The sequence below is a fragment of the Camellia sinensis genome, chromosome 7 (genome assembly GCF_055761805.1).
Source record: "Camellia sinensis isolate YWXY chromosome 7, ASM5576180v1, whole genome shotgun sequence".
Taxonomy (NCBI): domain Eukaryota; kingdom Viridiplantae; phylum Streptophyta; class Magnoliopsida; order Ericales; family Theaceae; genus Camellia; species Camellia sinensis.
Window position 1 is genome coordinate 171,387,190 of NC_138967.1, and position 21,575 is coordinate 171,408,764.

A 21,575-nucleotide genomic window follows, 5' to 3' on the forward strand; every position below is an offset into this window, starting at 1 on the left:
GAGATAAATGAATGGACTGGAGGTCATTTTGAGATAAATGAATGGACCGAAGGTCGTTTTGAGATAAATGAATGGACTGAAGGTCGTTTTGAGATAAACAAATGGACCGAAGGTCGTTTTGACATGAACGAATGGACCGAAGGTCGTTTTGAGATAAATGAATAGACCGAAGGTTGCTTTGAGATAAATGAATGGACCGAAGGTCGTTTTGACATAAACGAAAGGACCGAAGGTCGTTTTTTACATGAATGAATGGGCCAGAGGCCGTTTTGACACGAATGGATGGGCCAGAGGCCGTTCTGACATAAATGAAAGTATAAATGGGTCGAAGGCCAGCCTGATATGAATCACGGTCACTTGACTTAAATTGTGTATATATATATATGTTAAATAGAAGTATGAATTGGGCCCAAGGCCGTTTGGAGTATGTTGTTTTCCATATTGTTTGTATGACTTCTTTGTTTGATATTATTCACGGGGCTATCGCTCACGTTCATTCGTGTGTTTGTAGGTGAGCCAAGAGAGGCCCAAACCCAGCCTCAGTGAAGTTTTTGTGGAACAACCAAGGTTTTGAAAAGTCAGCCCTCGCGTCTCTCGAACGAGACACGTCTTCGCCCTTTTGCTATCTTGTGTCCTTTGGTCATGTTGGCGAGGACTTTGGTTTACGTCTGTATATAGTTTTGCTTGGCTGACTTAGATTCGAATGATCCTGTATGTACAGAGGTTGCGTTAGTACATATTTTGATGTAAGTTATTAATATGTATCTGTATGACTGTTATGATGTGCCATGTAAGCACAGCTCTATGGACAAAGTTTTAAATTGCTTCCGTTTGGCCCCCATTAACTCTGTTAAAATACGTTTGGTTTGGTTTGAGGCCGTAGGTAATCTCATGATTACTGGCCGGTTACGTCCTTAACCCATGGGGGCGGGTTCGGGTCGTGACACCAAGTTTAAGGCATCTTAATGAGAATAATGTTATAGAACCACACCGAGTCAAGATTAGGAGCTAAGTTATTAATCCCGAGTGTGTGTTCGTTCTGCAACTGTAGGGTTGGCATTCGAGGACGCTCATTAGCTGCCTGTAGCCCAATACTCTGTGAGTAACAATGTTGTAAAGATATGTTCAATTATGATTATTTTCTGAATGATCAACTGTTCTGCTTACTGAACCGTTATTGTTTAATGAATGAATGTTTGTCCTATTTGTAAACTGTATCCGTGGCATCCATAGTAATTTACTGTTACTGCTACTGTCACAGAGATCTCTGTCGGTTCCCATGTTTGGAATCACTACTATTTACTGTTATGATGGCCATCAACTGACTGTTTGGTCTATTAAGACCTACTGTACTATTTTGTTAATGGATGTACCACATATGACTATTATGGTTCTAAATGACTGATTCACTAATGCAATTGACTGTTCTAATTACTGAAATGACATTCATTCTTAACCTCTTTACGCATATGTTATTCACTGGGTTTTAGCTTACGGTTTATATTTATATGTAGGTGTCCAGGCACCGGACCGATGTTAGAAGTGTCAAGTTAAGCTCCCGTTTTGTCAAGCCAACCACCGTGCCTTACCTCGAGGTTCCGAGTCTGTTCAAGCTAAGGCTATTTCGGGGTGTCTCAGTTTCACCCTTTTGTTTCTGATCTGTAATAAATGTTTAAGACTTGACTGTACAGTTATAGTTAGGGATTTGGTCCCTGACATAGATGTTTGTGGATATGTCGCATGTATATATGTTTTGTTTATCAATGTGACTTATGCATAAAGTCTTTTTGCATTCTGACTGTCACAGCTCATTGGACATATTTTATTTACTGTTTTGGCTTCTGCCAGCCCCTTTACTCTGTATTACTGTCATTACTGTTAAGCAGGCCTTCGGTAATCATGGATTATTGGCTGATTACGGTGTTAAACCCATAGGGACGGGTTTGGGTCGTGACAAACAGCCCACAACAAGAAGACACGTCGTAAGTTTATCAATAACAAAACACTGTTCTAAAAAAAAAAACGACAACAAAACCAAATTATAATATTTTGATTTCAAAATATTTTTGCAGGCTTGATTGTGGAATCATTGTTTGCTATATCATGAGGCAAAATGTTTTCAAAAACAACATAATGCCTACTTTTTCCAAGGAAGAATGCAATCAATTGAAAGCCGATATGTTAACTCTCTTCTTGACTGACCAATAAGCTGCTCAACAACAAATAGTTGATGAAAAGATTGATGACTTGCCTCCGCAATAATCAACAGATCTGGAAGAAAAGAAAACAAAAGGAAACATTGATTCATTTGGTTGTTAGTATGTCAATACTTCATACATTTTGCTTGTTTGGTTGTTACAGTGTTACCTGTCTTTTGATGATTTTGGTTCTTACTTTGCTCCAATGAATATTACAATGCTTGGTTGTTACAATGTCAAAGTTATGGACAGTGCTTGGTTGTTACAATGTCAAATTTGCTTCAATGAAACATTCAGTCTTTTTTAGTCATATCGTTACCAGATCTGGCTTTTGATATCAGTCTTATTATGCAAATTTCATTCAAAATATTGATTCTAATCTGATTATTTGTATCGAATTTAAATGTTAATAACAGGTTTGGAGTCACTATACTGAAAAATTTATTTTTTTTATAGTGTTTTGTTTACACTGATAAATTTATCACTGTTTCAACAAATTTATCACTGTGAACACTGATAAATTTACCATTGTTTAAACAAAAAAACCAGCAACTCTCTCTCTCTCTCTCTCTTATTCTTTTTCCCCAATTCAAGTAAACAAAACACTATAAAAAATAATTAAAAAGTTACCTAAATTAAAAATTAAAATACAAACACTATTACATTGTCCAAATTGGAAATTAAAATACTATTAAAATTTGTAGATATTCCCAAGTTTGAGAATGAATGTAAGAACATGCCATCCTTGGTGATTTCTGAATAATCAAAACCATTTGATACTTCAGTTAAACAACTCAAACATCCAAAGCTTGCTTCTGAGTGACCACAAAACACTATGCAGACTGAGAACTTGTTGCTAAACCAGATAAACATGGTAGTTGATCTAAAATTTTTTGCTTTGCAAAGCAGTTAACACAGCAGATATGCAATTATGTATTCTAGAGATTTGATCTACAGCTTTGTATTGTGGAAATTTTTCCTGGGAAAATTAGATAACTCCAGACAAAAATTGCTTCCGATAAGTAACTAATATACAAAGATCTACTTCTTTGAATGCCGAAAGTCTTATGGGAAAAACCGTATTCAAACTTTGAATCTCAAATCTACTGTCATTTGGAATCTCATAAAAGACATCCACTATATAAAATCACTCAGAAACAACAAAAGACCAAAAAAGAATATATGTGTACATATATATATTCATTTTCTCTCTTCTCCTTTTATCAGCAATCAACTCAAGAGTAAATAAGATACAATGTGAAGAGAAAGAAACTGGAAAGAGGTCTAGCATATGTCATTGTAAATTCAGTGCACAAATTATTTGTGGTTCTGAGGGATGCATTATCTAACAAGCAAGGCTGTATTCTTGTTTGAATTAATCAAGGCACAGAAAAACTAAAAACATGTATAACTAGTGACATCAATTGATTTTTGTTGAGTTTAAGCCAATGATAAATTTATCACTATAAAAAAGAACATTTGCTTGGATATGATAGTGATAAATTTATCAACCACTGACATAAATGTAATAACCGTCAACTCTTCCCATACAATTAGTGATAAATTTATCATTCTTGAAAATAACAAAATTCAGGAACCTCATTAATGCTTGATTGCTTCCTTCAGACAATGGTAAATTTATCAGTCTTACAAAAAAATAATCCACCAACTTGTCCAAACCAACCAGTGATAAATTTATCACTATATAAAACACCAAAAACAACAACTACATTTAACCCAAATCAAATAATATAAATCTGTGAAACTTAATCTTGTAAAAATATCAGCAAAAAATATAATTTTGTTCAACAAATTCCTCAATCATTCAATGCAAGTACCAAAATGACACATCTTTCCAAAAGTACTCAATCATTCAATGCAAGTAACACCTCTCAACTCTCAACAAAGTAATTCAATTAAAATTAATACAACTAAAGCAAAGCTTCTTTACATGTCTTCCGATTATGAGTTCCCATCTTTCCACACTTATTGCACCTAATTCTCTTGATTTTGCTCTTAGAAGGTATTCTCTCTGTTCTTGGACGTCCAGCTGGTCTCTTATAAAGAGGAGGTAAAACAACGTCATCATCAACAACTACATTTGGCTTCTACATACTAGGAACTGGATAGATAGAATGTGAACAAGAATCACAATAACTACTAACACGATAATAATCATCAAGAAAATAATTCAGATCATTTTCACTCCTCTTTATAGCACAAAAACCATGTTTACAAGGAAAATAATCAATTTCCCACAATCGACAAGAACAAGAATGTTTCCCAATATCAACCATAATTGAATGATCCAATTGGATTTCATAAATGTCATCGCTACATTTCTTAACTATCCATGCTTTTGTATCATTAAAAGCTTATTCCAACTTTTTCTCTGCAAAACGACAAACAATACGATTCCACTTATTTCCAATTTCTCTCCTTCTTGAAAATTGCTCTATTAGTTTCACTCGTATAGCATCAACAAGACTAGTTGAAAACAAATGGCGTTCATCCCTAATCCATGAATTAAAAAATTCCGTAGCATTTGTGCACATTTCACCATACCTCTTGCCTTGAAAATAAGCGTTACACCAGCACCCATTAGATAAATCCTCAAGAAACTTCTCAACACTACGACCACAACGACCCTTAAATTCTTCAAATAGCCCATTAAACAACTTAATAGTAGGAACATATGCACATCTACTAACAAGAGTAAGCAAATACTCTTTAGATTCACAACTTTTCACTGACAGATAAGTCTTCAAGTTTGTCTTCAAATGCATTAGACAAAAAGAATGTGAAGAAAACGGAAAGACCTTAGCTAAAGCTTTCAGCAAACCTCCATGTCGATCAGTAATAAACGCAATATCCCTCTCCGAAGTCAAAATACCTAATAACTTTGACAAGAACCAATGCCAACTGTCATAACTTTCACTATCAACAATGGCAAAACATAACGGATATAAACCTACAAACAAAATATATATACACGTTATCAATAACAAATAAAAAAAATTACAAGAAGAAAATCAAAGCACAAAGTATATAACATATAGCACCAGCCATAGATAGATTTATCACTGTATAAAGATAAAACTTTAACAAAAGCATACAACATAAATTTATCGCTAATAGATTGACCATACTCAATAATCAACACTCTCCAGTAACAAAAATGATAGAATTATCACTATTTCAATAATAATAACAAATAGACACAGAATATACCTTGGTTAACATCTTTTGTTGTAGCAGCCAATAAACAACCTTTGTGTCTTCCTTTCAAGAAAGTTCCATCAAGTATCAACACAGGCCGACAATACCTGAAACCATGAATACATGCCTCAAAAGCGAAAAACAAGCATTTGAAATGTCTTCCTTTACTAGCAACATCAAATTCCATATCAAAAACACTTCCCGGATTACAATCATTAGCGGCATTAGCATACCAATGAAGATCGTTAAATGATGATGAATAGTCACCAAAAACAAGACCTTTTGCTTTTTCAACACCCATCCAAGCTCGCCGATAAGAAACTTCTGTTCCATAATAGTCTTTGAAATCACAAAGCACCTCACTAACCGATGTCAAAGCCTTATTATGAATATCACTTGAAATTAGCCCACCAATCATACTTGAAGTCATCCTAGCATGTTTAATTGTACGAAAAGAAGATCCACAAGTATGAACATCATCAAATTGTTTAATAACAAAAGCTTTACTATAATTTTCCACTCTAGCATGCACGCTCCATAAACATCCCAAATCAGCCATTCTCTTACAATGAACAGTGACATAATCCTTATCATTCTTAACAAAATCAAAATCAAAATCAGAATGAATAGAATACTTTGACAACGCATCTCGAAATTCAACAACTCTTTCAGCAAACCTTTGTCCCACTCCTTTTATACAATTAACCCACCCATCGGAGAGCAAAGGTTTTCGTTGATTTAAATAAAATGAAGGCAAAAAATCAGTTTCACAAATAACACTGCTACTACTACTAGCTTCATCATCACAAATCATATAACCTTCACCCAAAGAACAACACTTTACAAAAAATCAATACGATGAGTATCACAAGAAAGTGTCAGTCCAACCATAACCTCTAAATCCTCTTCACTTCGTAGACCACAACAAGAATGTCCAAGCATTAAATACGATATATTCAAAGAACTACCAACTAACTTACTTCACTTTGCACACAATTTATATACTAAAACCTTGAAATTAAATCCATCATTATACTTGATAACCAATGTCACACCTCTAAACTTGCACATAAGAAACAAACAATTCTCCATCACTATAAATCCTGCAACAAACAACAATTATATTTCAGCAAACAACTCAAACACCCTAAAACAAAATAAAATACAGTGATAAAATTATCAACCAACTCAAACACATCCAAAAACCAACACTGATAACTTTAACAGTTAACACCACCAAAGACCAAGAACAGTGAACATGGCTTACACTTATTAGACATGGTAACTCGATTTGAATCTTACCATTACATTATGCAACCTTTTCATCTCCTATTCTTATACTCACCGATAAATTTATCACTGTTGAAAAAGTTAATCCAACAACACCCCCAAAATACTCAGTGATAAAATTATCACTGTATAAAATAACAAACCAGCACATGTATTCAATCAAAACAATTTCGTAACAAAAAAAAAAGAAAAATCTAAAATTCTTTGCATATACATATCTCAAAACTTTCAATATCATGATCAAAATACAAATTCAATCTCAACAGAAACAACAGAGTAACAACAATATCACCACAAAATCAAAATCACCAACTCAAACTAGTCGACCTAACTCCACAACATCGCAAATCAGAAAATGTAACTATACACCAAACACGAAATCGCAAATAGGAAGATTCACCAAGCACGCAATCGCAAATCATAAATCGCGAAGATACAACAAGCGCGAAATCACAAATCACAAAGCTCCACAATAATACATTAGCAAATCGTGAAGTTCAACAGAAATCCAAATCACAAACTCATACTCACAACACAATATTTTGATGGAAAATCCAAACAGAAACGCGCCAAAATAGGAGAGGGGTAAAACAATACCAAAAAAAAAAAGACTCAGGACCTGTTGGTGCACAAGAGCAAAACTCAAGATTAAGAGGAGAATAAATGTAAAAGGTAGGACCAACCAGTAAAAACCTCATAAAAATAAACTAATAAGCCAATAAATAACTTAGGCAGTATCCAAACGGTTAATAACTTTTCCTCAAAAATACGGACAAATTTTCTGTGGATCTATATCACCCATGTCACATGGACCCAGATTCTGCTAAAAGTGGATCCAAACCCATCTATATGGGCCGCTCGTCGTGGCCCATTATCCACAAGCTGATTCACATAAAGCAGCCTCCACTTGTTTATAGATTAATTATACTTTTCATTTAATTCTTATAATTTTAATTTGAATAATTTAATTTTTATACTTTAAATTTAATTTCAATTTGATCTTTTTATCGAATTATTTTTTCCAATTTTATTTACGTGCATACTTTAAAAAAGTGACAAGTGCCTTAAAATTATTAATTTTAAAATTTTAATCTCCAATTTAAATGGAAGAGCCAAATTAAAACAAAATTGAAAAGTATACTTTAATTTTAACTTCCAATTTAGATAAAAACCAAATTAAAACTAGACTAAGTATTTGTTTGGCATGTGCTATGTTATTTTAGCACATTATCCTATTTGGGTCACATCACATTTCTACTACATCACTTTAAACTTAATCCATATTTTACATTTTTCATAAAAAGTTAAAAAGTATATTAATTTAACACTTCCCAAACAATCCCTAAAAGTGTAGGATTAAATTATTCAAAGTGAAACTTAAAACAAACTTTAGGGTAAAAAATGTAATTAACTCTAAAAAATTATATGAAATACTAAAATTGAAATTGAACATAAAATGAAAGAACCAAATTGTTCAAAAAAAATAAAAAGAATTAAAGTGAAATTTAAATGAAACTATAAAGGTAAAAAGTATAATTAATATTTTATTACTATTTATTTATGACCTTACGTGGAAAATTAGTTATTTTAGTTGATTTTTTTACTACTATTTTAATTTGGCTAAAAAAATTCTATTTGAGAAAATAGTTGATTTGATAATTATGAAAAAAAAAATAAAATAGTTATAAATTGAATGTGATATTTTATCTTATTAATTATTTTAACATATTTTATTGTTATTAACTATTTTAGTCTAAATAACTCTTCCAAACAGGACCTATGAATCATCACTATCGCACAAAGGAGGCCCCAATTTGCAAATGATAAAAATATTTTTACATATAATATTGGCAATAAACGAATAAACGAAAAATTCGATCGAACCCCTGACGCAGTTTTTTCAAGTGAGAAATTCTCTAACAAACAGCTTTCTCTCTCTACTCTCTCTCTCTATTCTTTTTCGCAAACCCTTAGCGTGCCCTTCAATCGAACCTTCCCTTCAATGGCAAACAGCAATTTGCCTCGAAGAATCATCAAGGTATGAGTCTCGATCTTCCTCTTCTTCTCTCGATCCCTATATCAATTCACTCGATTTCTCTCTTTTTATTCATTCCTTCCGATTTCCGAATTCGCTAGCTTTTTGTTGCTTTTGCTTCGATTTTCATGATTTTACTTGTTTTGATCCTTTTCTTTCCTTCTGATCTAACAGGAAACTCAGCGTCTCCTCAGCGAGCCTGGTAAAAACCTCTCTCTCTCTCTCTCTCTCTCTATATATATATATATGTGTGTGTGCGCGCGCGCGTGTGATTTTGTGTTTGAATTTTAGAATCTGATATATCTATTTCGTTGTTTTCTTTTTGGTGAGATAAGTAGAGATTTAAGAATTCTTTGTTGATTGGAAATGCAAGAAATGAACTTTATTTTGTGTTGCAAAAATGTATTATTGTGAGTTTGAACTGTCAGTCATTTGGTATCTTCTTCTTATGCTACAGCACCGGGAATAAGTGCATCACCTTCGGAAGATAATATGCGGTATTTTAATGTCATGATTCTTGGTCCATCACAGTCTCCTTATGAAGGTAATGAGCTCAAGATTATTTTGTGTTGCTGGTGTTTTTGTCATTAGAGATGAACACTCGTGAATTTGATCACATTGTTCAGCATTGATTTGGTTAATGTTTAAGCGTCATGTACATAACACTTACCGCCACTTTATTATCCATAATACTGTGGGAAAGACGGTTATTTTTCATTCCTAAAGTTCTTTTACTTTATGTTGTTTTAATTGTGGAGTGGGGAAAATTTTGACTCAGTTAAGTTTGATATTTGTATCAGCAATCCAAAGTGTGATTTTTAATCATTTTCTATGTATTCTTGGCTAAAGCAGAGCCTCAGGTTAGAATGAATCCAACTTAAGGAAGTTTTAAAGTTGTTTCTTAGATGCTTTGGACTATTGAGATGATTGGCAAAATAACAAAAAAGTTTGTCTTTTGGTTCTCTTGCGTGATGTCGTTTAGTTGTTAAATAGTGAAAAACTTGCCTCAACTAAGCTAGATGATTGCATTAGGCTCAGTTGCGTGGTGTATTTTGTTTTTTTGGGTCAAAATTGTAATTTTGTACCCTTTTTCTAATTTTATTGGAAAATCGAGAATTTGTGGAAGTGTTAGAATTTTTTTTAAATTAATTTATTTTATTTTTCACTTTGTGAGCAAATGGAGACTTGATGTATTGAACCTTGTGAATTTTAAACTTCTTGGCTTTCAATTTATTTTTTATGTGCATTAAAATGTTGAAGATATACTGAAAATATTTTGCCTTGACAGTGGGCCAATTTGTAGGGGAGGGTTTCAAGATTTTGATTTTTTCATTATATGTTTTCCCTACTTTTATCATCTTTATTTATATTTGATTCAACGATTTCTCTTGTATTGCATTTTGTGTAGGAGGGGTTTTCAAGCTTGAATTATTTTTACCTGAAGAATACCCAATGGCTGCTCCCAAGGTATTCCATTTTTAACGGAAAAAATTCAGCAGTTAAATATTATTACTTGTAAAGTTTTGTACGGCATGAATTGCTTTATTTGCTTGGTTTCGAGAGGATATGAGGAACTTGGTTGTTGGGGCATTAGTATCTGTTAGCTGTTTTACTTAGTTGCATAATTCAATATTAAATAGTTGTTATCATAGGCCTTTTTTTTTTTTTTTTGGTGTGATTTTTATTGTGGGAAATGCTAACCACTGCCCCCCAATGGGCGGTGATTAATGCTGATATGTGTGCAAAAAACGTATTGAAATATGTGAGAAGTGTATGAAAATATAAAAGTGTGGGAACATTTGAAATATGTATTGAAATTGTAAATTTTTTTATTTGCTTCTTAACGAACAGCCATTCGGTGGGCATTAGCAGGACCCTTTTATTTTTACTTTTTAATTGTATATATTTTATACTGAAAACTTTTACAGAAGTCATGGGAAAAATTGCATGATTTGCACCTGATCTGATTGTTTTTGTAAATGTTTCTTTTTTGAAATCATGCTAGTTTATTTGTTGAATACTTGAATTGTTTTGTGGGGGAAATGTGGGGCTCTTGCATATTTGATCTACTGCTAACTGCCAAGTTGGAAATTTTGGTTATGCTGTGTGTTTAGCATATCCCTGTTAGTGGTAACTTGTGCCAACTTCTCTTAGAATTTTTACAATATTGCCTAACTGACCTACATCTTAGCCAAATGAACTATTTTGTTTTGATGGGCATTGGGCATCTATAAACTTTGCTTTTAGTATGGTTTTGCTCAACCATTTTGTACGTGGTATTGATATATTTTATCTGTAGATGTTGTCTATTATTTCAATTTGTATCTGGGTATGTATATTTGATTTTTTTTAGCCTACCTTCTATGAAATTATTCTATTCTCAATGAAACCTTTTCTATAAGCTAAGATACTTACTATCTCAATCTATGTTACCTAGAACGTGATGCGGGAACGCGGTATGTCACATGCTTTAAATTGTGGTACGATAGGCATAGACTTATATAATTCATACTATAAGAATTTAAGGTACTACTAGTCTATAGAGTATTTTTTTTTTATTTAAAAAAAAAAATTAGACATCCAATAAATTGTAGTTTTTTCCTGCCCAAATTTATATTTGATTTTTTATTTTTAAGTCCCAAGGAAACCTCAAGGAAACATATTAGAAAAACTTTTGGGATTGCTTTCGATTGCCAAGTTTACTGTTTTGGAACAAAAGTGTATCATGTTTCGGAAAGTGAAGCTGGGAAGCAAGAAGATTGGGATTCTGCTCTGCAACTTTTGATGCATTGTTACTGACTTTCAAAAAGCTGTTGCACATTTTTTAGGCAAATTGTAAGACCATTGAATTGTTGACGAAAGGTCAAAACCTTTGTGTTTCAACTTCTAAATATGTATGTGGGGGACTCTATATTTTGAATATTTTTTTCCCCTTTCAGTCTTCAGAGTTTTCAAATATTTTCTGCCGCATTTTTTTGCTTTTTCTCACTGTTTGTGGTTGTATGCTTTAACTGACTAAGAAAATGCTACAAGAATGAATTGATGATAAACAGATTTGAGGTAGGTACATTTTTTCTTCTTGTAGGTAAATGTGGTTGATAGGTAATGGGATTTTTCTGTGAAAGTGGGGGGACCATAGCCCCCTACTGTCGCACAGTGCCATCCCTGCTCACTGACAACATAAATCATTTTGCTTGATGGGTCTGCTTTTAAATTTATGTGAGAGTTCATATGGTTGATAGTTTTGTATTGTGTTCCTAACTTGAAATGATGACTGGATGTGCATGTTTACTTTTGTACTTGTTATCACTTGAACCTTTTAAGGATGTTCTTGGCAAAATGTAGGCTTTTGCTTTCCTGCTCTGGATTTTATCCTAATTTCCAGCTTCAGTCAAAATAATGCGTTTGAAAGTGTCGTGTGGATATTGTTCATTTTGTGCTTGTCTGTGTGTTGCATCCATTAACTTTTTGTGCATGCACTACTAATGGGTGAGATCTGGGAATTTGTTTTATTATTCCCAAATTATGATGTCTTTGGTTTACATTCTTTTTTCCAGTTGATATTGGCCAACCACATGATAACACAATATTGTAGGATTGGTGGCACACCTGAAATTTTGGTTATACTAATTAACAGCTGATATGACTGTTATTTTAATATACTTATTTTGTTGATCTCAACAAGAAATGAAATGTCATAATCACTTGTTATGGTGCAAAGATTTGAATGGCCAATTTGATATTGTTGTTTGCCCTGTACACTGTTCCTGCCATATTTAGGTTTTGGACACTGCCAGTTCCCTTTTGTTGTTTCACATGCACATTGTTCATGCTATATTTAGAATTAGAGATATGTCCCATATTTTGTGGTTAGGGTTTTGGCTGGATTCCATGAAGGATATGTTTGGATGGCAGGAACCTTAGGGGAGAATGGAATCTCATTACTATGAATAAAATTATTCTGTCAATGGTTTCATTAGGAATTCTATATGGAAAATAATAAAATTTTGAATATTGTGTGCATAACTTTTTTTTTTGGCTCAAATTGTTTACATTTCTCTAGGGGTGTGAGATTGACACGGGAGAGTGAGGGAATAAGATTCGTACTTTATTTAGGAAAATGATTCTTTCTTTGAGTATTTAAGTCAAGAATCACTTTTCTCTTCCAATCCATGCCAAACACTGGAATTGTGTCAGGGTTGTCATCTAGAAAGGTCCTTAACCTTATTGGTCAGGGTTGGCTTTAAGTCTTTATTGTTTTGCTTTCTTTTGGGCTATATTGTGGGACTTGTTCCTCTTTCAATTTGAATTTCTTAGCATTACCGGTCTTATTGGTCTTCATCGCATATTTCTCTGCGCTTTCTCATCTTGTCCTCAACTGGTTCTAGGTCTATTTTATAAAAATATTCATTTGATTTGCCCTTTCTTCTCCTGCTAGTCTTCCATCTCAACATTTTTATTGCGTCACACATTATGGACTAGTTCCATGATTTTGCAACATTGGTGTCCATAAGTTGCGATGGCTGTTTCAGGCTTGTGCACTTGCATTTCTAGTGTTATTGGTGGAATTATCGTGCGTGTGGAGTCCTATTGATGGAGTTATTGTTCACTTGTATACAATGATGTTTTTTGCTCAGCACATTGACTGACATAGTCATCCTTAACATATTATCCTTGTGCAGGTTCGATTCCTCACCAAAATCTACCATCCTAACATTGATAAGGTTGGATGTGCCTGCTCCCACACTCTTGTCTAAGGTTTCAGATTTTTAATGTTTCTTGCCGCTTACAGACTATTCTTTCTTTGAATGCAGCTTGGTAGGATATGCCTCGATATTCTCAAGGACAAATGGAGTCCCGCTCTTCAGATTCGAACCGTACTCTTGAGGTAACAATGTTTGTGATCCTCTAGTAAGGAAGCAAAGCCCTTCATGTTCTTGTTATAGTAGTAGTAGTTCCCGCTTGAAGTTATGAATGGTGGAATTCCTGATGATACACGTTGAATTACACCCACCACCCGTCAGATTTAGAAAAAAGAAATAATAATAAAAAAAGTCCCACAAGTTTAGCATAATTACTTCTCTTTTAGTAAGATTAAAGCGAAACTTGTGTGCTCAATGTATTTTATTCAAATCCCAAGGGAACCCTAGTTTAAGTTCAAATAATTTTGCTGATAAAAAAATTAACTGATGTTGATATTGTTTGATTGTTTTTGACTTTTGTAGTATTCAAGCACTTTTGAGTGCTCCAAATCCAGACGATCCACTATCTGAGAACATTGCAAAGCATTGGAAATCGAATGAAGCTGAAGCTGTTGAAACAGGTATCTTGGTAGTTCGTTTTTGCAATGTTGACCAAACCAAACAATGATATGGTTCTTTGACAGTGACAGTTACACAGTAAATTTCTTCTATGAATGATTGCGATTTTGACTGGGTTCTGTTTTCTTGAACCTTGCAGCAAAGGAATGGACCCGTCTATATGCAAGTGGTGCATGAAAAAATGTTGGGAGTTTAGGGCCCCTCCGGTAATAACAGAATATGCAATGTATCTTATGGACTGTTGAATTTTAATGGAAATTTGAAAGAATTGATGCTTGGATGATTGGAATTGAACATTCTCAAAGCTTCCAAATACTGCTCTGATAAAATTGTTTCTTCACTTTGAAACTTTGTCATGAAATTGTATAATTAGATAAGATGCTTCTGTGTTGTTTTGATCTTCGAATTTGGAACTATTCTCTGGGTTGGTGGTTTGGTGGGGTTTAGTGCAGAGAAATTATGTGAAATAGCTGGTAAGAGGCAGAGCTACGGTTGCCCAATCGAAGCTTGTTGAGATCCTTTCAGCCTTGGAATGAGTATGCCAAAGGTGTAGGCCGTATTTTTCTCATTTAACTATTGACTTTTGTGTTGTGTTTGGATTTTGCATTTGAATTTGGATTTTGGATTTGTAGAGGAAAATAAAAAGAGAAATTTAGCTTTTGTTGTCATCTGTTTTTCTGTTGTCTTTTTCTTTCACAAGCTCAAGATCCAAACACCTCCTTGAGGCTAAAGAGTACTGATTCTATGATTTTAGATCAAACGGCCCATTGAGATGATTTTAATTTGTACACAAATAAAACGATCACATCATTCCGCAGTAACAACTGAGAAAAGACAGTCATCTTGTTTGGCACAGTTTATTAAACTATTTATAGTTTTTTATTTAGGAAAAATACATATCAGTGGTGTTTAAAATGATTACAAATTGATGAAAAAATTTATAATTTTAATTATTAATATTATAAAATTTATCTTTAATTTGTAATAATTTTTTCAAAATTCCACTTGTATGTATTTTTCCTTCCTAATTTTTTATTTTGTTTGCATAAGTGTGTGCGGTTGATGAAAACTAACTCAAATGCGTTAATTATTGAAAAACTAGGAGGGGGATTTTTTTATTATTATATATATATATATATATATATGCATATTTTTGCATTCTCAGATTACAGAATGCTATAGTAAACATTGTTGGCAACTTTCTGTACAGAAAACTGGTTTGTTGATGTTCCTGTGTGTTATTACTGTGTGGATTGTAGATTTGTAAAACAAATTGTGAATGGAAAAGGAAAGGGAAGAGATTTATGAAACAAAATTGAATTTCGATTTTATTGACTTTTCTTTTCATTTTTTCCATATCCATTTAAAATTCAAACATGACCTTAGTTAATTAAATACATGAGAAAACTCATAAATGAAAGACGATACCATCAAGAGAGCTAGATTAACTCAATTTCTTTTTTCAATTGTTTTTGGTTTGGCTTGGTTTGTTTGTTTGTTTGTTGTTTTAAACAATTTTTTGGTGATTCTTTTTGACAATTTTTTTTTTTAATTTTATTAATTTTGAACTTTTCTGGTCTATCTAATTGAGTAAAATTCAGAAGTGTAAATTTTTTTAAGAGTTTTTTATTTCTTATTTTTTAAAGTTCATTGAAAATGGAAAAGAAAAAAATCAACAATAAAAGAAAAAAGAAAAGCTAAACTAAAACATTAAGTTTAGGCAAGTAAATTTCATATGTAAAAAGATGCCAAAATGTCAAGTATTTCTAGGCACATAAAAATAATCTTACGGTAAGCACGATGCACATTCACATTGGTTTCTACCATCAAATTTGTCCCCATTTTCCACTCACTTCCTCGCATCACACTTATATAAATACACCCACCACCACACTTAGAAAAGCACAACCCAAAACAAAACCACAGTTCTTCTCTATCAAGTTAGCAATGGCCGAAAAGGAAGGTGGCATTGTGAAGAAAGGCCACGAAGGTGGCCTAAAAATGGCGGTTTCAATCCTAGAAGAGTTTGAGCTCCCTTTGGGACTCCTCCCTCTAGTCAATGTGATCGAAGTAGGGTTTGTAAAGAGTACTGGGTACATGTGGATTGTTCAAGAAAAGCAAGTCGAGCACGAGTTCAAGACGATTAGCAAGCTGGTGAGCTATGACTCTAATATCCATGGCTATGTGGAGAAGAAGAGAATCAAGAAGCTCAAGGGTGTGAAGGCCAAGGAGCTTGTGTTGTGGCCCCCGGTCAGCGAGATTAGTGTTGATGATCCACCGACCGGGAAAATCCACTTCAAGAGCCTTGCAGGGATCACCAAGACATTTCCTGTGGAGGCTTTTGCTGCTGGACAGTAAAATTTCATGCTCTTTCTCTAGCTCTTGTTATATGGTTGTGTGCTCTATTATTACTTATCTTGTGTTGTCGACCCGTCTATACCTTTCTTGTCCAATTTTTAGCGAGTAGGGGCTCTTATAATCATGCTCATAAAAGATTGTTACATTCTGGTTTTCGAGCAGTTACCATTTTCAAGTTTCGTAAAAATGTGAACCACACTGCATTCATATTGGTGTAGTGTGCATCGCTCAAGAATAAATGCAAAGGTATTATACCAATATGTCATACTTTTGAAATTTATTATCGATAAAGTCTTATTAATAAATTTATCAAGTGATAAATTAATCAGCCTCTCTTGTTTTTATAAATAAATTTATAGTGATAAATTTATTATTCAGGACTTATAAGTAAATAAGTCTAATAAATAAAACTGATCAGTAAGTACCCATTCTGCACTATCTGTATAAAAAGAAAGTTATATGTTTATAGTACTTAAATAGTCCATGATTAGCCTATGCTATGTTTATCATTCTATCATAATATTTGTTCTCGCCTTTGATTTACAAAAAAAAAATAATAATAATAGTAATAAATAAATAAATAAATAATTTCAAATAAAATTGTCATTCACTATTGTAAATAAATAGCCATTCCATAGGGAGAATAAAATTATTTTAGCTTTAAATTATGGATGAATGGTACAAAACCTAATGAAAATTAGATTGAATTTTGGAGTATTTGGGAAGAATATGGAGGGCCCAAATTTGGCAATTCGACGAAGAAAGATTTGAACCTAAAAATATTCTTCATCAATTTTCATTGTCATAACTTACATACTTTGTGAAGGTCATTTTTGGGTGGTTAGTTGCGATGCTGCTTTCAAAGCTCAATTTAGGTTGAGTAACATGTTAGTTAAAATTATTTGTTTTACTTTCTATTGGTATTTTTCTATAAAAATATATAAAATATGTTAAATAGAAATGACAAAATCATTTTCTATGGGTAAATTACAAATATATCCCCTGAAATTTGTTTAAAATACAAATTGTCCTTTGTGATTTGAAAAATAACAAATACCCCTTTGTTAGAATTTTTTATTTAACAGAATTAACTAAAAAAATAAAATTCATAATTGCTCTCCTATACAATAATAAAATTACCTAAATTATTAATTGAAACATATTTTTAACATCATTAAAAACTGTTAATTGACTTGATGATTTATTAATAAAATGGACAATTTGCTATGAAATTAGAAACCTCAGGATGTGGAATGTAATTTTCAAAACCACAGGGAGCGATTCGTATTTTAATCAAATCTCAGGAGGTGTATTTGTAATTTATCATTTATATATATATATTAAAGAATGAAATACAGAATAAATACACAACTAAAATTATAGAAATAAATTAGATTACATTACTAATAGAACAAATTATTAACATGGATAATTAAAAATTAGAACTCATCGAGGTAAACTAAGCCTCCGTTTGGGAAGTGGGTTAGCTTTTTGGCTTTTTGACTTTTTTGGCTATTTGAGCCTGGGCTCAAAAGCTTGGTTTAGGAAGGGCTTTTTGGCTTTTTGGCTTTTTTGACTTTTTTTGTGAGAGAAGAGTGTAATGATTATGGATTGGATGTGACGTTTTGTCTGTTGTGGCTCAAATAGCCTATTCTGTCTTTTGTGGCTCAAAGAGCCAAAAGAGCCAAAATGAGCTCTTCCCAAACGACACCTAAATTCTGAAAAATTTTAAGAACAAATGATAAAAAAATAAGTAAACCAAAGCTTGTGTGATACCACAGTTTTCTTAAAATAGATTCACTGCCTCCTGGTGGATGTTGGAGGTATGTCGGCCTCTGTCTCTCAAGATACGACGGTTGAAACCAACTAATGTAGAATCACCTTTTAAATAGCTTTGGCAAACTTGACAATGACTGCATTCTCTCTAACAAGAACCAAAGAAAAGACTAGCAAAAGAAGATATGAAAAAATTTCTTTGGTGTTAAAAAAAAAAAAAACATCTCCAATTTTTTATCTTAAAATATCATCTCAATTTTTCATCAAAAATCTCGCCAAAATTATTCTACCAAGTTGGAGGGGAAATGACTCTATTTATACAAATAGGGAAATCTCTAGCCATGAAGATCATACATCAATAGAGCCATCAAATGCCATTAACCAAGACCATCAACTTTAGCCATTAAGCCTAGAGTTACAAAGATTGAAAACCTATGGCTATTAATATGATCATCAACTTCATCACCAAAAAATCAGAGTTACAAAAATTTACATTTCTCATGTGCTTAATATATACAAATAAATATGTATATAATGATATTTGAATAAACCAACTGGATAGATCACAAAATGGATACTAATGTTTGGTCACAACCCGATCCAAGCCCAATTCTCACACACGTGCACAAGCTAAGCCCAATATAACATAGCTTAGCACAAGCCCAAGTTCAAGATTAAGTCCAAGTCCAAGTCCAAGACCAAGACCAAGCCCAGCATATGCACAAGCACAAGCTTAGGCCCAATCCAAACCAAAATTAAGTCCAAATCTAAGCCCAACTTTATTGATGCCCACTTTATGAGACAATTCTCATTCATAACTGAATAGTTTCGGTTAATTATTTTTATATTTTAATCTTTTCACTTAAGAGAATATAAAATCACTTAGACTTACCTTAACGGACGATTGGGCCCACTTTAATTTCAAATTAAAGTTATTGAAAAATCATTATCTCCAATAACTCCCCACATAAATAAAATTGGCTGAATAAAGAAAAACAGACAACGCTAAAGTACACAGAATAACCCTGCATCAAAAAAAAAAATAGTCGTTGGCCTTGAACCTTTCATAGTGAAAGCCTATCAGATTTACTGGCTAACCAATAAATGTGATGTCTTGAACTATTCTGACATTTGTGTAAACCGAAACAATAGACCTCATACAGAAATTACTCAAACCATCGTTCTGTTATCACTGTTGTGTCCGGTTTAGCCCTGGAACATTAGCCTGGTTCAGTGAATGTTTTTAAAGAATTCGGCCTCGTCAATTCTTAAAGAAGCGGCCCTACTTCGCACTTATATAGGTGACCTACATAAGGTATCTTGTATACCATGGTTGACTATTCATAGCACTTACGTCATTAAAATTATCAGCTTAACCTTCTACTCCACAGAATATCACTGTATAAAGAAATGGGTAAGAGGATTTACCTCGTTAGTGGCTCACCCGTTATACGCAATTAGGTTATCTCTTTGAACCTAAATCTTAGGATCTCCAGTCAACCAAATTAGGTTTTTCGTTTCAGTAACATTTGCTAAAGGCCTTAACCACATTCCTCACGTAGACTTCTTACTGACTCTCGATTTTACTCTTAGGTTAACGAATTTGTAATGTTGTTCTTAAACTGTATATAGTCTATAGTGACAACACACGAGAGTAGTCGTCGTATGAAACTATATCTTCGACAAAAAAATGTATAGACTTTTCATCTGTGCCCTACTAATACTTGATTAGTTGTCGCAAAGTATAGAAAATTATTAGCACAAGATTTGATCAACATGAAATATCCTCTAGAAAACGGCAAAGCCATTTAGCTACTTTAATACTAAATTCCAATTCCGCCATTGATCTTGTGATACACATCTACTTGGAAGATTTCCAAGACACGGTTACAGCTCCAATTAGAGAAAACATATCCACTAATGGATTTGTAGTCTTTATATCAAATATCCAGTAGACGCCTTTGTATCTTTCTAGTATAACTGGATATCAAGTGTTATGCAACAATCCCGGGTGTAGTGTAAATAATCTAGCATTCGCATAATACCCTTCCAATGAGTAGCATTAGAATTACTCGTCTATCTACTAAGCCTACTAACTGAGTAGGTTGTACTTTCCTTGTACAACTCATCAGATACTTAAACTTCTAATGACTCGAGAATATTCTAGCTGAAATACACTTTCACCATTATTCTCGGCCAAAATGTAGACTCAAGTCTACTAGTGTCCTAGACACATTTGTATCTGATTTACTAAATTTCTTAAGTATCTTATCAACATAATGAGGTTGAGAAAGTACAGTACTACTAGATGTTCTGGTAATCTTAATGCTCAAAATCACATTTGCAAAGCCTACATCTTTTATATCAAACTTAGAGTACAACATCCACTTGGTAATATTGAATATCTTTTCATAACTACCAATAAAGAGTATGTCACCTACACATAGACACAACATGACATATATTGTTGCCAATGTCTTTGACATAAACACATTTGTCAATACTCACTTAACAACACAGTGTAGCCAAATTTTTCATGCTATTGTTTCGGTGCTTATTTCAAATCATAAAATGATTCTCAAGCTTACAGTCTTTCCTTGTCCTGGAACTGACAAACTCTTAGGGTTTTTCCATAAAGATTTATTTGACTAAATCTTCATATAGGAAAGCTATCTGAACATCTATCTTGATGTATCTCCAGACTTTATACAATTGCAATCACACTCACCATAACTGGTAATCACATATCAAAGTAATCTAGGCCTTCTTTTCGCCGGTATCCTTTGATAATAAGCATGTCTCATTGGCTTTCATTCACGTGCATCCCAAGAATTACTACCTCTGCAAGATCAAGTTAATTTAATAACTACTTTATAGAGAAATTACAACTTCAAAGAAGTTTTTAGCCTCACTAGTCACCATATAGGTTTAAGAAGATTAGGTAGAAGAACTTTAAAGTCCTAGTCTGTTAACATCTTTTAGGCTTATCTCTTTCCTCATGAAAATCGCTTCCTCAATTCCATGATTGTATTCTTGTGTAAATCTGAATATTAGAGCTTAGTTTGCCTGAGGAATTCACAAATTAGCGGATGGACTGGAAATCGAAGTCCATCTTCAACTATTGACAGCACGGTGAAGGGGCAAAAACCAGATTTACCCCACGGTACAGTGTCTTGTTTTGTAACGCCCTCAAAATAATACATAAAACCCATCACTTTAGACATGCATTGATATAAAAGAAACTAACCATTTCTATTCATTAGAGTAATTCTTACAACTGTATTACATGTTAACAACAAAAGCAAATGCCCTAATGGGCTTACAGCTTTCCAAGTCAACACCTGGTTACACAAAAGAAGAGTACTAACTCTATACAAA

The 21,575-nt window shown here is 33.2% G+C and overlaps 3 protein-coding genes across 3 annotated transcripts; 2 read left to right on the plus strand and 1 right to left on the minus strand.

Moving 5' to 3' along the window:
- Positions 1 to 4,573: 4,573 nt before the first annotated feature.
- Positions 4,574 to 6,677, minus strand: LOC145796286 (uncharacterized). Its single transcript, XM_082881363.1, has 4 exons — positions 6,662 to 6,677; positions 6,429 to 6,520; positions 5,430 to 6,255; positions 4,574 to 5,169 (listed from the first exon to the last, which is right to left on the minus strand). Exons 1-4 carry the CDS (start codon positions 6,675 to 6,677, stop codon positions 4,574 to 4,576), a joined length of 1,530 nt encoding a protein of 509 aa, XP_082737489.1.
- A 1,846-nt stretch (positions 6,678 to 8,523) lies between these two features.
- On the plus strand, positions 8,524 to 14,731 carry LOC114296278 (ubiquitin-conjugating enzyme E2 35). The gene is made up of 8 exons (XM_028240570.2): positions 8,524 to 8,745; positions 8,917 to 8,944; positions 9,200 to 9,286; positions 10,151 to 10,209; positions 13,425 to 13,466; positions 13,557 to 13,630; positions 13,968 to 14,065; positions 14,203 to 14,731. The coding sequence occupies exons 1-8, from the start codon at positions 8,710 to 8,712 to the stop codon at positions 14,238 to 14,240; spliced, it is 462 nt and encodes a 153-aa protein (XP_028096371.1). The 5' UTR covers positions 8,524 to 8,709; the 3' UTR covers positions 14,241 to 14,731.
- A 1,279-nt stretch (positions 14,732 to 16,010) lies between these two features.
- Positions 16,011 to 16,421, plus strand: LOC114296289 (uncharacterized). The gene has a single exon (XM_028240581.2). It carries the CDS (start codon positions 16,011 to 16,013, stop codon positions 16,419 to 16,421), a length of 411 nt encoding a protein of 136 aa, XP_028096382.2.
- Positions 16,422 to 21,575: the final 5,154 nt, after the last annotated feature.

What these genes read in the sequence shown, in the direction of transcription:
- LOC145796286 (XM_082881363.1), bottom strand. An exon ending in ATGATGGATTTAATTTCAAG is followed by an intron (nt 6,256 to 6,428) that starts GTTTTAGTATAT and finishes TTTTTTGTAAAG; the next exon opens with TGTTGTTCTTTGGGTGAAGG. An exon ending in AACAAAAGATGTTAACCAAG is followed by an intron (nt 5,170 to 5,429) that starts GTATATTCTGTG and finishes TTTTGTTTGTAG; the next exon opens with GTTTATATCCGTTATGTTTT.
- LOC114296278 (XM_028240570.2), top strand. Translation starts at nt 8,710, where the DNA reads ATGGCAAACAGCAATTTGCCTCGAAGAATCATCAAG. An exon ending in ATCACAGTCTCCTTATGAAG is followed by an intron (nt 9,287 to 10,150) that starts GTAATGAGCTCA and finishes CATTTTGTGTAG; the next exon opens with GAGGGGTTTTCAAGCTTGAA. An exon ending in ACCATCCTAACATTGATAAG is followed by an intron (nt 13,467 to 13,556) that starts GTTGGATGTGCC and finishes CTTTGAATGCAG; the next exon opens with CTTGGTAGGATATGCCTCGA.
- LOC114296289 (XM_028240581.2), top strand. Translation starts at nt 16,011, where the DNA reads ATGGCCGAAAAGGAAGGTGGCATTGTGAAGAAAGGCCACGAAGGTGGC.